Raw genomic sequence first — 13,875 nt, 5'->3', positions numbered from 1 at the left:
GATATTAACTATGAAATTTAGGGAGCTCTGTATTTAAGCTATATACAGCCCTATATTTTAATTTCATTAATTCACTGGTCTTTTCATACACTTTTCTTTATTTATTTTCTTTCATTAAGGCTGTTATTTTGAATTTCTGCTTTGGTCAACAGCCATGCCCAAGAGAGAAATTTGTTCCTTCTTCATTAACCCTGTGCTCTCACACCTGTAACAGCATGTGCCAGTCCTCTGCTGTGCTAACACAACTGTTTTGTGGAAATGTGTTGTGATCTATTTGTTGAACTAACAGAGGCTAAATCAAAGACCCTCTCCTATCTATCAACACGGATTATTTTCAACCCAGATCACTTTACCAGTCCATTTTAGTCTACCTGGAGCAAGTGGAAATTACAACAGTCTAAATTCTTTCAGGTAGTTTTCAGTGAACCTAAGGTCCAAACTATTGTTCAAGTACAGAAATATATAGAGAGGAGATTATAATAAAATTATAATAAAAATATTTTTTAAGGCTTATATCTATACATACTCTATCTGACTTATAGACTTCCTAACCTCAAATTTAAACCACAACTTTTTGAGAAATACAACCAATGGCAGCGAGGGGGATTTCTTTCAAGATTATCTGAACATTTTAAACAATTTAACAATTTTAGGATTAAACTACAAAATGAGCATCAACTGCAACTTATTTTAGGAATAACTCATGGAAGACGAAATAGTTGAAGGATGCACGGTTTATATTAAAGAGGAGTTTCAGTATACCCTCTCGGTATCTAGTGGTATCTAGGGGTTCTAGTTAAAGAAAGTTTTAATACTGTCATTGAGAAACCAAATTATAACATCTAAAGGTATGTATTCCACCTCAGCTATAGAATTCATCTTTGTCTATAAGCACTGCATTTCTCTGTTCCTCAAATTTCCTCAACTTTGACTGAGCAGCCTACAAATTCCTGCAGAACCAGAACTCTGTAAAGCAATGATAAGCAAGTTAAGTTTATTTCTAAATAAATGAGCAACCTTTTCAATAAGGACAAATTAATTATGTAAATCCATGACAGCATTTGAGGTAATGCATTTCACTTTGATGTCCCAGAAAAAAAGCATTCAGAGAAGGCTCTGAGGAGACCCCACTGCAGCTTTTTATTAATTAAAGGGGGCTCATAAAAAAGATGGAGAGCAACTTTTTGCTTGGGCAGATGAGGCGGAATTGCAAGGGGAAGTGGTTTTAAAATAAAAGAGGGGAGATTTAGATTAGATATTGCAAGGAAATTCTTCCCTCAGAGGGTTGTGAAGCACTGGAACAGGTTGCCCAGAAAAGCTGTGGATGTCCCATCCCTGGATGTGTTCAAGACCAGATTGGATGAAGCACTGGGCAAACTGATCTACTGGGTGGATCTACCTATCCATGGCTGGGGGTTGGAACTAGATGGTCTTTGAGGTACCTTCCAACCCAAGCAGTTCTATGATTCTATGATTCTTTGATTCTATGATTCACTTCTCTTTTAAGCATTTGGCCAACTTATGGAGCTTTCTAAACATCTTAATTCTTATAAATAGCACTTTTAGTTGCTTAGCTTTGCAAAGGCAGCCAACTCTGGGAAGGTTAAGTCCACACATACATCCTTGGAACATTTTTGAGCCTTTGGACCTTATGGCTTGATATTGTGTCGCTGAGGTCAACAGCAATTATGCCAGACACAAAAATGGTCAATCTTCTATGAAGGCAATAAGCTTATCTGAGAGCACTCATAAATGGTCAAGTTGGCACTTAAACACACTTCAAACAGAAATTAAGAACATACCTTAGGTGTGAACATGTGACGAATTCCATCCAGTGACCCATTAAGGAGCAATCCTCTGATCAGAAAGCATAGAAGTACCACATAAGGAAAAAGGGAACTAAAGTACATGATCTGAAATACATTAAGAAGAAATTTAAAATGACACCCATTAACTTTATTTTCAAGAGTCTCATTCTCTATCCTGTATCTTTTGGAAATATGTCTGAACTGAAAACTCTATATTCTCAGAAATATATAAAACATGTTCCATTCACCTCATCTCTTCGGAAGAGAGCAAGATTACATGACTGTACTAGAAAAAAATAAAAATCATACTGTATTAAAACGCTACAGTTGCCATTGTGTTGACTGATTAACAAACTATAAGCCTTCCAGGGAAGATGAGTGTGAATTCAATGAGAATATGAGAATAACAGAAGTAGACTGTTTTAGAAATGTTTCTCTTTACACTTAGATTCAAGTACATAGTATGGTAAAGATGCAGCATGAACAGAAATTCAGGAAGGAATGAGGGAGGGAAGAAGGGAGGAAGGGAGGGAGGGAGGGAGGGAGGGAAGAAGGGAGAGAGGGAGAGAGGGAGGGAGGAAGGAAGGAAATATGGGTATATTCTCCAATGTACAGAAGCGATTCAAGATGTCATAGGTATGAACCATAAAAACAAGAAAGCAATATTGCTTTGACTACCAGAAAGACAAAGAGAGGAAACACGAAATTAATAATCAAATATGATCTTTCATTCTCCGTCATTGAAAAGCACGCTTATTCTGTGGTTTAAAGTTTATGTAAAATAATTCTCTTGCTAAAGCTGCAAGTTGTTTCTTTAACTGAAATATACTAAAAAGGCCACAGAAAGTTCCACCTCAGCTAAAAAATTCCTAATAGCAAAGAATTTTGTAGGTGTTGGGAATTAACAACGGATTAGTCTTCATCTCAAAATCCCACTGAGATCAACAGAGCTAGCAAATCATTCACTAGCCAACCTATCGGTCAGTATGAACAGGAAAGAAGACAAAGTCATGTACTCAGATCCAAAGGGATGGTTAACCATTAGTCAAAAGAAACAATCCAGAATTCTGAAAAGAAGCTGTGATGATGAATGTCATCATGATGATGATGAATCATCATCATCAATGAATGATGATGATGAAGCTGTGAAGGATGAATGACAATGACATTAACAATAAAAAGCAAATGACAGTGAATTTTGATGGCCTGGGTGCACTGCAATCACAGTGAGAGTATAGATATACATGGAAACTTAATTCCTTAGATATTCAGAAGCATGCAAGCTCATGCTGCATTAACAGTTCAACAATGCTGAGGTGCAGTTAATTGCAACTGTTATGCTGGTAAGAACAAAAATTATTCTTCTTCACATCTTAATTCCCACTAAATTAATATTGTTCCCATAAAAATTACTACAATTTTAATGCTTAACTACTAAGAGAGTAGAGGTTATACAAATACTGGGGTGCATCACAGCTTCCATCTTACTCCTACACATTTCATGAAAGAGCAGACAGAGGGTGCAGTGAACAAAAATGTAGTGAAGTAGATCTTAAATGTTTCAAAGGAAAACACTGTCATTTAGGTAAACAGCATACGCACTTTGCCAGAAGACTGAATGCCTTTGATCATGGCTAGGCATACCATGACCCAGGCAGCCAGCAAGCAGATAGTCATCTTCCAGTTCAAACCCCCACTCTCTGAAAGCGAGCTGGAAATATTCAGTGCTTCTCTGTACCAGTAATAAGTTGTTGCAGAACTTTTTTCACACTCTGGCTCCACAACTGTCAAGAGACATTAGCAAGTAAAGAATGGGTTCAGGACAGAGCTATTTTACCAACACTTTTTAGCATGGTTATATTAATTCCCAATACTTGCAATTGTCCTACCATCATTTACTTAGAAACTGAATTCACAGAGTCCTAGGACGTTCTCTAAAAGAAAAAGAAACTGCTATTGGTTAAAAGCCCTGGATATAGCTTTTTCAAACACTTTAACATATTCCTCTGCATGTGGTCAATCCAAGTCCTAGGCAGAATTTATCTATGAATTAAGTACTAAATAATAGGAAGAGCTAGATAAACACATACATTTATTTTTTTACACGTAAGAATAGATTTTCGATATAAAAAAACTGTGACTTACATACTATGAAAACTCTCTTAATTCGAAAGTTGGATTATTTTAATTTTGGAAAAAAAAAAAAAGAAAAAAAATATTAAAAACTTTCTCAATTGTGTCTGCTTTGATATGACACTCAAATCAATTGGAATGTAATTACAAATGCAAAATCAATAAAATAATGATATCAAAGTGATGAGAAAAGGAGAAAATGGCTCCTACACAGCTATGTGCAAATGAAAGTTGCTTTCTGTTCCAAAAGTGATTTTTTTCATTATACTAAAATTCTGCCTTGTTCATGTTAACAGCTTAAGACATTTTGTGCATCTAGACATGTAGCACATAGAAATAGAACAAAATCTTCAAAGAATATACATATATATATTTTAATAATTTATCTTTATTTGACAACAAATCATATCTTTAAGATAGGTCCTAAGTCAAGGTAATTAATGAAAAGAATGGAGAAATAAAGCAATTTTAAGAAACTTAACACAGTTGTCAGGTCTTCTCCAAAATAAAATGTCAAAAGTGATAGGATGTTATCAAATGTAATGTTTTTCTGTGTTTTAGCTTAGTTTAAATGATCTCTGCTATAGTTCAGTTGAGACTTTATGTCTTATGATTTGGGCAGGATAAGAGAATGTAATCAGACAAAAACTGTGGCTTCATTAATGGGCAATAGCTTGTGGAATACAGTCAATTTAACTGAGTAACAGCATTCACAAATACTGACTATTTGTTTTAGATAACTGAAGCAAACAACTCTGGGAAAGACTATTTAAAAACACTGTACAACTTTCCAAATGTCCCTGGTTAGGTTCTTCATTAAAAGGGGAAAAATACAAAATAAAAATTTAAGATCCAATATAAAAAGAAATGAAAATAATAACAAGAATATTTCAAGAGCATATTTCAAATGCAAAGTGTGCAAATATTATGAGATAACTAAAACTAAGGCATGTGGAACTTTTCCTGCTGTTGCATAATATGTCATATTATTGCAACAAACAATGATTCTATTGCTACCGGTTTACAAAGCAAACAGTGCTTTTATTACATGCATTTCACTGTCGTTTACAATTTTCCATCTTCTGCTTTTTTTTGGTAATGCAACGCTTCCTGCTTTCTCACGAGGAAGTATACTAAACTAAATGAAATGGAGATGCATACTAAATGAAATGGAGAAATACCCTTCTTGAACCTTTGCTTTTTGTCAAGTAAGAATGAAAAACAGTATCAAAATCAGAAAAAGAAAAATTAAAAATAAAAATAAAAATAAAAGTAAAACTAAAAACTAGATTTTTCTTCCTGCAACACACTAAGTAACACATAATTTTATTACTCTTTAAAATCTTGTTCACAGTGATGTTCCTTTCAAAATATAGTATATATATTAGATGAGTTTGTTTTAATTTTTTCCAAATATCATACAGTGAAATCTTATTAAAATTCAATATCAGTTTTGTATACAAAAATTTCTCTTTGATTCTCTTCAGTTATGTTAATAACAACCAACTATGTGTGTATATATATTTATATATATATATATATATATATTTAAAGAGAGAGTTCTGAAAGCAGACTTTTAATTCATATTTTTTTCTCCAGTAAACCTTTATGGAAATCCAGTGAAATTCAGCAGAAAGACTTGGTTTTACTTATTGAGTAGATTTGTATTTGGATGATTTTTAAAACATTAATATATTACAGACTTACAGGTATGCGATGTATTTTTAACTAAAGGACACTGGTCCCATGGTAATGGGTGCTGAAAAGACTGGGAAAAGTAAAACAGACTCCATCCAATAATGACATTGTAGTACAGGGCCACAAAGAAGCATACCTATAAAAAAGAAAAAAAAAAAAAAAGACATAACAAAGAAGTTACATTTAATAACTACATTTGTAAATTCAAACAAACAAACACGTACTGAACTTACTTTTACATATTTCTGCTCATCAGACACTGAACCTCTTTTTCATTAAAATAAGAACTTAATGGTTTCTATCATTACAGTGTCTAATGTCAATTTGTTACACTTTCAATTTTCCCTGTATTTATCATGAGACACCTATATTCCTACAGGCTATTTTTCTCCCGGATGTCTAAGGTGTTCCATAGTTCTTAATTTCAAAAATACAAAAATACTAGTTAACGGGTTTTACAAACATCCATATAACCATTTTAATGTGCTAATATAAGTTTTAGTATCTTCCAAAAACATTGTACATTGACCCTGAAGCCCAGCTACAGATCACTGTCCATTTCTTGCAGCAAAACAGTTCGGATCACACAGATTGGACATAAATCATACAGTTAAGGTAAAAAACTTACTACACAGCTTGCAAATCCAATTCCTCCAAGTTTGGGGCTGATATAATTCCATACACCAATACTCCCTCGGCGGATTCTCTGCCCCACAGAAAGCTCCAAGAAAAAGAGTGGAATCCCTATGACCAGTAGCAAGATTAAGTATGGCACAAGATAGGCACCTACAAAAGGAACAAAGTAGAAATCAGAGACAGTGTAGGAAGAGTCACAATCTAACACAACTCATATGAGACCATCTAATATCTTTAAGTTTGAGCTAGTGTCATTCATGATGAAGCTCTCTCTACTGCATGCAAAGTGTAATTTTAACTGGATCTTGGCCACAAATCTTGTAAAATAAGAAAAACACAGAGATATCTTATTTCTAAAGCACTGTAATATTTTGAGGCAAACTTTACTAAAAGTGAGTCATTACCTAATCTAGTTGTTTGCTTGCATGAAAATTTGGGCATATTCACAAATGTTTTAGGTCAAACTTTCAGGAGCTAAATCAACATTTCCTAAAGAAACTCTAAATCTGGGTTTGTAACAGACCAGCCAGACTGAATTTATAAGGGAAATACAGAGCATACTGTGCTGTTACAACACTCTGAATTACATCCACTCTTCAGCACAGTTTCAGAAGACTGTAGTGTTCCTCTCACCACGTGCACCTAAGATGCTCGAAAAGGGGATTTCCCAGTGTGCAGAACAGTGATATTATTCAGCTAAGCAAAGAACTGTATGGGCTCATTTATACCAGGCTCCAGACAAATACCAGAGACATGAGGTGGAAATGAAATGGTGTACTGTAGATCCAGATAGCCCCCTTCCTGTACTCACAAGCTCTTCTTAAAGACATTTGAAAACACAACTCTTACTTCATCTTTAGACATATATAAGTGAAACAAATCCCCTTTTCAATGTTGTATTTCCAGGAAGTGGTTATATACAATTCTAACTTTGGGATGAATCTCCATTTATTTCAGCAAAACTACTTCTAAGCAAAATATATCCATATGCTAAGTGCACTGGCAGTTCAGAACCAAACTTGATCCTTTCTGATGAGGAGTATTTAGGACTAGAGCTAACACAACATTTTGACATGAGCGATTAGCAATATGGCACCTAATTTTCACGTAAGTGACAATTACGCTGCAATATAGGGAGGGTACTATGCTGTCCACCCAGCTCAAAGGGCCTAAGTCTGTTGATCACAACCATTGTAAGAGAAGCACAAGAGGTGCAGACTGTAGCATGTCAAAGCAAGACTACAAATTGTTAACCCAGACACAGCTATGAAGTTGTCCAATCAGCCTATTCACCTCTGCGATGAGAGAGAAGCTGAGCACAGTTCAGAAGCTAATTTTGGATTTATCCTCCTCCAGCTAAGTCCTACTTTAAGTTCCTTTACTCAATGCCACCTTTCTAGTTTTGTTTTTTTCATGAATCTATCAAAATACACTGAAATTTACATATCCTTGGTAGGTGGCTTATTCTCATGGAATAGGCTTTATTTAAGAAAATTTAAAATTTTGTAAACTGTGCAGAGGCCTCAGATTTTCTGGTGCCATCTGCTCCTATTTAAGTCCATTTGCTGTTTTGCTCTTCATGAAATATTCATGAACTGGACATCAGTTTTGCTTATAAAGATTTTATAAAGATCCAAAGCATGGAGTAACTTAAGTCTTGATCCTAAGAAAAATAAGGAAGAAGAGAAGAGGAAGAAAATCTAAGAAAAATTACTGATGGACCAGAAAAAAAAAAACTATTGATCTTATTTACCCTAGAGTCTATACACTATTGTTAGCAATGAAGTAGCTTCTTGAGATTTATTTGCATGACAATGCAATGATAATGCTTGATCAGCATTTGTTCAAGAAATTATGTTCTGAACAAAGTACTGATTTTGACAATACAACGCTACCTCACAGAGACAAATACTATGTTGTATCTACCTATATCAGTACAGTATATACTGTCTATTTAAGTATGCAATTATAATTATTATTTGTCCTGCAACAGCGGCTACATTCTCAATCAGTACTCTGGCATCTCTTCTGGTGCATCTTATATGTGCACATAATGGAATGAACACAAAGGACTTACTTTTAACAGTGCAAAAAGAGACAAGAGAGACAGATATAAATGTGATGAAAACTGAGAAACAGACTAACAACATTCCCAAATGAGGATGACTATCTGTCTAAAAAAATATCAGACATATAATACCATTAAGTATCCTTGATTTATCACCATCATTCCCCAAAATTGTCTGTGAGACAGAACTGTATTGTTAATTCACAATGTATACAAAATACAGAAGCTTAGGCATCACTAGCTCTCAAAATGTGTATAATTCACTGAAAACCAACATTTTTTAAAATAGTGTAACACTACTGTAAATTATACCTGATGCCTTAATTAGATAGGTGTTTCATGGCTAGGTAGAGAAAAGCCTAAACATCTCAAAAAATTGGGGCCTAAATGACTTACCCAGTATCCCACTGGATGACTGCACTAGAGCAGGAACTGAACCCAGCTCTTCAGTGTCCCAGTCCACAACCTTAATCACAAGGCTGCAAAGTTAAGCACATGTTTAAAGACTGGGCTGATGTGGGTGCTTTAAGGTGCAGTATCAACTTAAGTAGCAAGATTTATCCATTAAATTCAACTAAATTAGTTAAATAAATGTGGTGTTATATCCACATTACACTATACATTACACAACCCTGTAATTCAATCTGGATGGCCAGCAGAGATTATCCCTATACTACAGAGATTGTGCAGAGGACCTGACACACTGGCCCCTCTGATCACTCAAACCTGCTGAGCTCCCTTCCAATCTTGTATCCCTCCCCAAAAGAAGGACATAATGGACAATGGTGCACATCTGGCTTTCAATACAATGCGGATTAGACACAGCTAGAATATACAGCTGTGTATCAAAGCTTCAGAATGTTTCTGTGTCTTATAATTCATGTGGAACCACAGAATCTCTGAGGAAGTATTTTGTTTCAGCCTTCTCTTGAAGCAAGACATACTTCAATAACCTGTAAGATATCTTTACTCCATGATAAAACAGAATTACTATGGAAACAGTTCAGCATGTCTCTTATTTGCCAGTCCATGAAAATGTGTCCTTGGAGTAGCAGTATTGAATAAGGATCATTTTTATTTGAATTAGAACAATAAATTATACATGCTGGCCTTGAACAGCATACTAAAATTAGTTACATACATATTGTCTGCCACATCTGCCAAATAAACTATTTATTGTGGTTACGATTCTGTAGAACAATATCCCCAGATTTGCTTTCTACAGTTTAAAAATTCTTTTACTGTAAAGTCACTTTTTTGGCATATTATATATATAATATTTTCATCTCAGTAAGAAATAAAATATATAAAAAATATAACTCATACTTCTTCACTAGAATTAACAGCAAAAATACAAATTATTTATTGATTTCAGGAAATAGGGAGTACTGTGCACAACACAGCTTTTTTGTTGTTGTTGTTATTTGTTTGCTTGTCTGTTTGTTTTTGATTTTTCAACAAAATACCAAAGGTTTACACTGAATTTATTCACAATTACAAAACGCTAATGGCTCTTATCAGGATAACTCTAATAAAAGGTTTTAGGTTTTATCAGTATATTTATAGTCTATCCAGCTGATAGGATGGAGTTCCTGTCAGTAGTCTTTCACAGTTTTAATATGTTCACATGTGCTTACTTACAAAACTGTGCCTAAAGGATGAAAATCCTCTTGCCAATCAACTTTAAAGAAGAATTAGGCTTCCAAAATAAAAATCAGACATCTTCAGTGCACTGAATAAGGTACAATGGAATTTCGTGAGTCTGATACTATAGGGTGAATGAGAATTCAAAAACTAATATTGAAGATCACAATGAATTCTAGCCACTGATTATAGATTATTGATCTACATCTAAATAACAAAGTCACTGAGTCCATAATCAGTGTTGGAAAGACATGAGTATATTTGTTTTGCTCCCATTCACTAAAATTAGACAAGACTAGCACCTAGTCACTACTTAGTCTTTAAGCATTTATATATTGTTTCCTCAGTATTTCTTAGAAATAGCTGCTTTGGTTTTATAAGCCCACAGAACTTAACCACTCAGACTGATGGTATTTCAGTGTAAAATCCAGACTACATCACTATAGAACATCCTGATATAATTGCATGTGTCAATCTTTTCAAAATGTATTAGCAAGGTAATCCTCTATAGATTTATTCATGCTACTCACACCTTTATCTGTTTATCATTATTTACTAGTTCTTTTGTTTTCTTATACTACAGAAATATTAAAACAACTGATCTTAACAAAATAAAATAAAATAAAATAAAATAAAATAAAATAAAATAAAATAAAATAAAACAAAATAAAACAAAATAAAACAAAAATAAGTCAATTAAGTTAATGCCCATGAAATTACAAAACAAAATATATTTCGTTTACTTCTAATATGTGAATGTACCATTTGAGTTCAACTTTTTACTTTAACCAAACAGAATAAATATTTCCTTTGCTTGAAAAAGGTGGAAGTTGTGCAAGCTACTCACAAGATGATTGCAATGAACAGCACAAAAATATAGGTCTACTTTGTCACTATTTGTTAACCTCATTGTTTGACTGAGTAGACCTGATCCTTATTTTTAAGGCTCACTGTTAATCACAGGAAACTGAGGCAGCTTTGAATCTACAGCATGCTAATATAGATGAAGGCCAGGATCACTTGTCCACATGAAGGCACAAGAGGTATCACAGCTTAATGGAGAAACAGTTAGGAAGGGAAGAGTCATCCCAGTTTTGAGGTCAGTCGATGTATTAGAAAGTCATCCAATAACAAATAAAGTACACTAGCAGAGAACAAAATAGGGATCAAAAAACAAGTGAGTGTGTTAATCATCAGGAAAAGGTCTTCCCGCTCCCCTCTTCCAGTTTATCTTCAGTGTCTTGCTCTTCTGTCAACTTCCTGAACTTCAGTATTCCTCCCTCATCCAGACCAGCCCAAATGTGATTAGGACACATTCATAAAGATGAAATGTGGATTGAACCACTTCAGATTCCACTGAATCCAAAGACTGATAAGCACCAAAACCAATGAAAGGAGGCAACAGGACTGAGTGCATGAGCAAACTGGACAGAGTGTATGAGGAAGAACTGTCCTGTGTGGTGCCAACAGATGTTATATCTGTTCTTCTACTTCATATAACTTCTCTCTGACTCTGTAATTAAATATTGTAAGACAAAGACTTGTATCAGTGTCTAAAAAACAATGATTTGTTATCATACTGTGTTAATTATTGCCCTTCTATTCACACTGGCTTCAGCTCCAGATGATTTAAAGAATGGTGTGTTCTCTGAATTCACTGAAACTGTGCTCATTTTCACCAGCATGTGATATTGTCCACCCTGAGTAGGCAATTTTCTATTGGAATTATTACAAAAAATATTTTATTATTAAATTTTGCTCAAAGAGAACATGGACTAAAATACAAAAATAAAAATACAAATAAATAAATAAATAAAAAGCTATAATTATATATTATTTTTACTTTCTAACTTGACATTTATTCTTGAAATTCTGTTTTGAAGTTGTTATACACGAACTGCACCTATCTGTAAAAGCATTTGTCTTCATATAGGAACAAATTAGTGGCATAGTGTAAAAATGATTAATATCAAAAACTTTTAAATTTGAGTATACTCATTTCCAATGCAAATCACCTTTGTGAGGCATTCAGAAAGAAACAGATTTTTAATCTATTAGTCTGCAAAGAGTGAAAGAGGGGCATTAAGTGCTAGACGGGGGTTAGGCACTGCCTACCAGGGAGAAGAGGGACCTACGGGGAGGATAAAGTTGAAGGAGACATAAGTCTATAGTCAGTTCCTCAAAACTTTATTGAACACTTTCAGCCCCCCTCACTCACAGATCCTAGAACTCCTTTCGGTGCTCTCTTATCCCAAGTCAAGCAAATGAGAACCCTGAAGGGCTCTCAGTCTCTTCCCATCCTTTTTCTTTCTTTTAATACTTGCTGTATTCCAGCTACACCCCAGATTAGAGTGAAGTTCATCACAGGTGCATACCAGCCTTTTTGGTCACCTCTTACAATAAACCTTTTCTGGGAGAGCCAAGTGTGAAAGCCAGCAAGGAGCTGCCCAGTCTAGTTGTAACTTAAATAAGCATAAAAATAACATTAAACGCTTATGAATTTGTATGAATTAAGACAACAGGAAGGACTGTTAAAGGATCTCCAAAAAGAAAGTGGAGGAAACCTGTTTTCATGCTACAGACCAGAACTAAAACTAGAGATTGGAAAGGTATTTATAGATGTTCAAATAGTGTAGCATTGTACCAATAAAGAAGTTACATTTAAACCAAACACAGATACTTCACTGAAGCGGAATATAGTTCTGATGTCAATAGTGTTGGCACAACACAGACCATAGCCACAAACAAGGAAAATCTCTACAGTAAGCAGGGTGGTAGACACCAAATATTGTCTCCACAAAATCCCCTAATAGTATACACCCATTCAAGCTAACTTTTCTGTGTCTGTTCTATGTTTATTTTGTTGTTTATGTTTCGTTAGTTTGAAAAAAAAAATAAGGAAAAAAAATAAGATTACTACATGGTTAAGTTTACCTTTGTTTACTGGCTTTGGAATACTTTCTATTAGAATAAATTTGTGAAGGAAAATCTTTAATGAGTAACTATGTTTCATTTCCTTCTTTTTGTTTTAAGCTTGGAGTGCATTTATTGTTTTTTCCACTATTTATTAGACTCATCTTGCCTGATGGTATTTGCCAGATAAAAGTTGTTTAAAGATAGGGAAAAAAATGAAAAATGTTTGAACATGATTAAAGGTGGAGACATTACCATATACTCCTCTGAAGCAGTTGTATTAAAAATCCCCGTTAAGTTCACATTATCCTCAGAGACTTCAACAGGAATTTACAGTAAAGCTTCCTCAGCAAAAGGCTACAAAACAGTTCTGATACTGATATTTTGAATGGGTTGTATAAAAACACTAATTTTGCTTGGAATGAAACATATATAATAACATTCCTTTAGCAGAACACTGTAACCTCAAGTAAAATTTGTGTAGTTTTTTTTACCATGTGTCTGAACTTCTCCCTCCTTCCTTCCCCTTCTCCCTTTATTCATTTACACATCTGTGAGAATTATCTGTCCATCTACATGCTCCAGCGTATATGCTTCAATGTTTTGTATCATCTTTTCTATCCTGCATTATAGTTAACTTGAAAGCCAAAGTTTTCACTCAAATGATCACTTGCTTTCCACTGAAGCTTGTAAATTGCTAAAATGATGCAAAACTACTGTTAAAAGCAAAATACCTCCTTGTTCTGGCCATGTGTAGAAAACATTGCATCTCCACAAACCATTCTACACAATATAGTTCCTGAAATCACTGTGCACATAAAATGATTGCATATTTATTTTTTCAAGTTTGATTAATGAAATACCTGACTCCCTTAACGGTTTTTGTTGTTGTTGTTTTTAAAATGTGAAATTATAATTACTTTTAATACATTTATATTTGACCTGAATTAAATTTGCATTCACTGTCAAAGTAAC

At 34.2% G+C, this 13,875-nt stretch overlaps 1 protein-coding gene across 4 annotated transcripts in view; it reads right to left on the bottom strand.

The window, feature by feature from the left end:
• Window positions 1–13,875, bottom strand: part of SLC6A15 (solute carrier family 6 member 15) — a 41,585-nt gene that overhangs the window by 15,913 nt on the left and 11,797 nt on the right. For all 4 annotated transcript variants that reach the window (XM_027451454.3, XM_072037049.1, XM_027451458.3 and 1 more), the window contains exons 3-6: window positions 6,268–6,425; window positions 5,649–5,775; window positions 3,411–3,592; window positions 1,803–1,913 (exon numbers count right to left, since the gene is read on the bottom strand). In XM_027451454.3, the coding sequence (XP_027307255.1) occupies window positions 1,803–1,913; window positions 3,411–3,592; window positions 5,649–5,775; window positions 6,268–6,425 (578 nt within the window). The remainder of the gene's footprint in view (window positions 1–1,802; window positions 1,914–3,410; window positions 3,593–5,648; window positions 5,776–6,267; window positions 6,426–13,875) is intronic.

Source organism: Anas platyrhynchos, chromosome 1 (genome assembly GCF_047663525.1).
Source record: "Anas platyrhynchos isolate ZD024472 breed Pekin duck chromosome 1, IASCAAS_PekinDuck_T2T, whole genome shotgun sequence".
Classification (NCBI taxonomy): domain Eukaryota; kingdom Metazoa; phylum Chordata; class Aves; order Anseriformes; family Anatidae; genus Anas; species Anas platyrhynchos.
The sequence above is the reverse complement of the archived record's forward strand: the minus strand, read 5'-3'. Positions and strand labels throughout refer to the sequence as shown.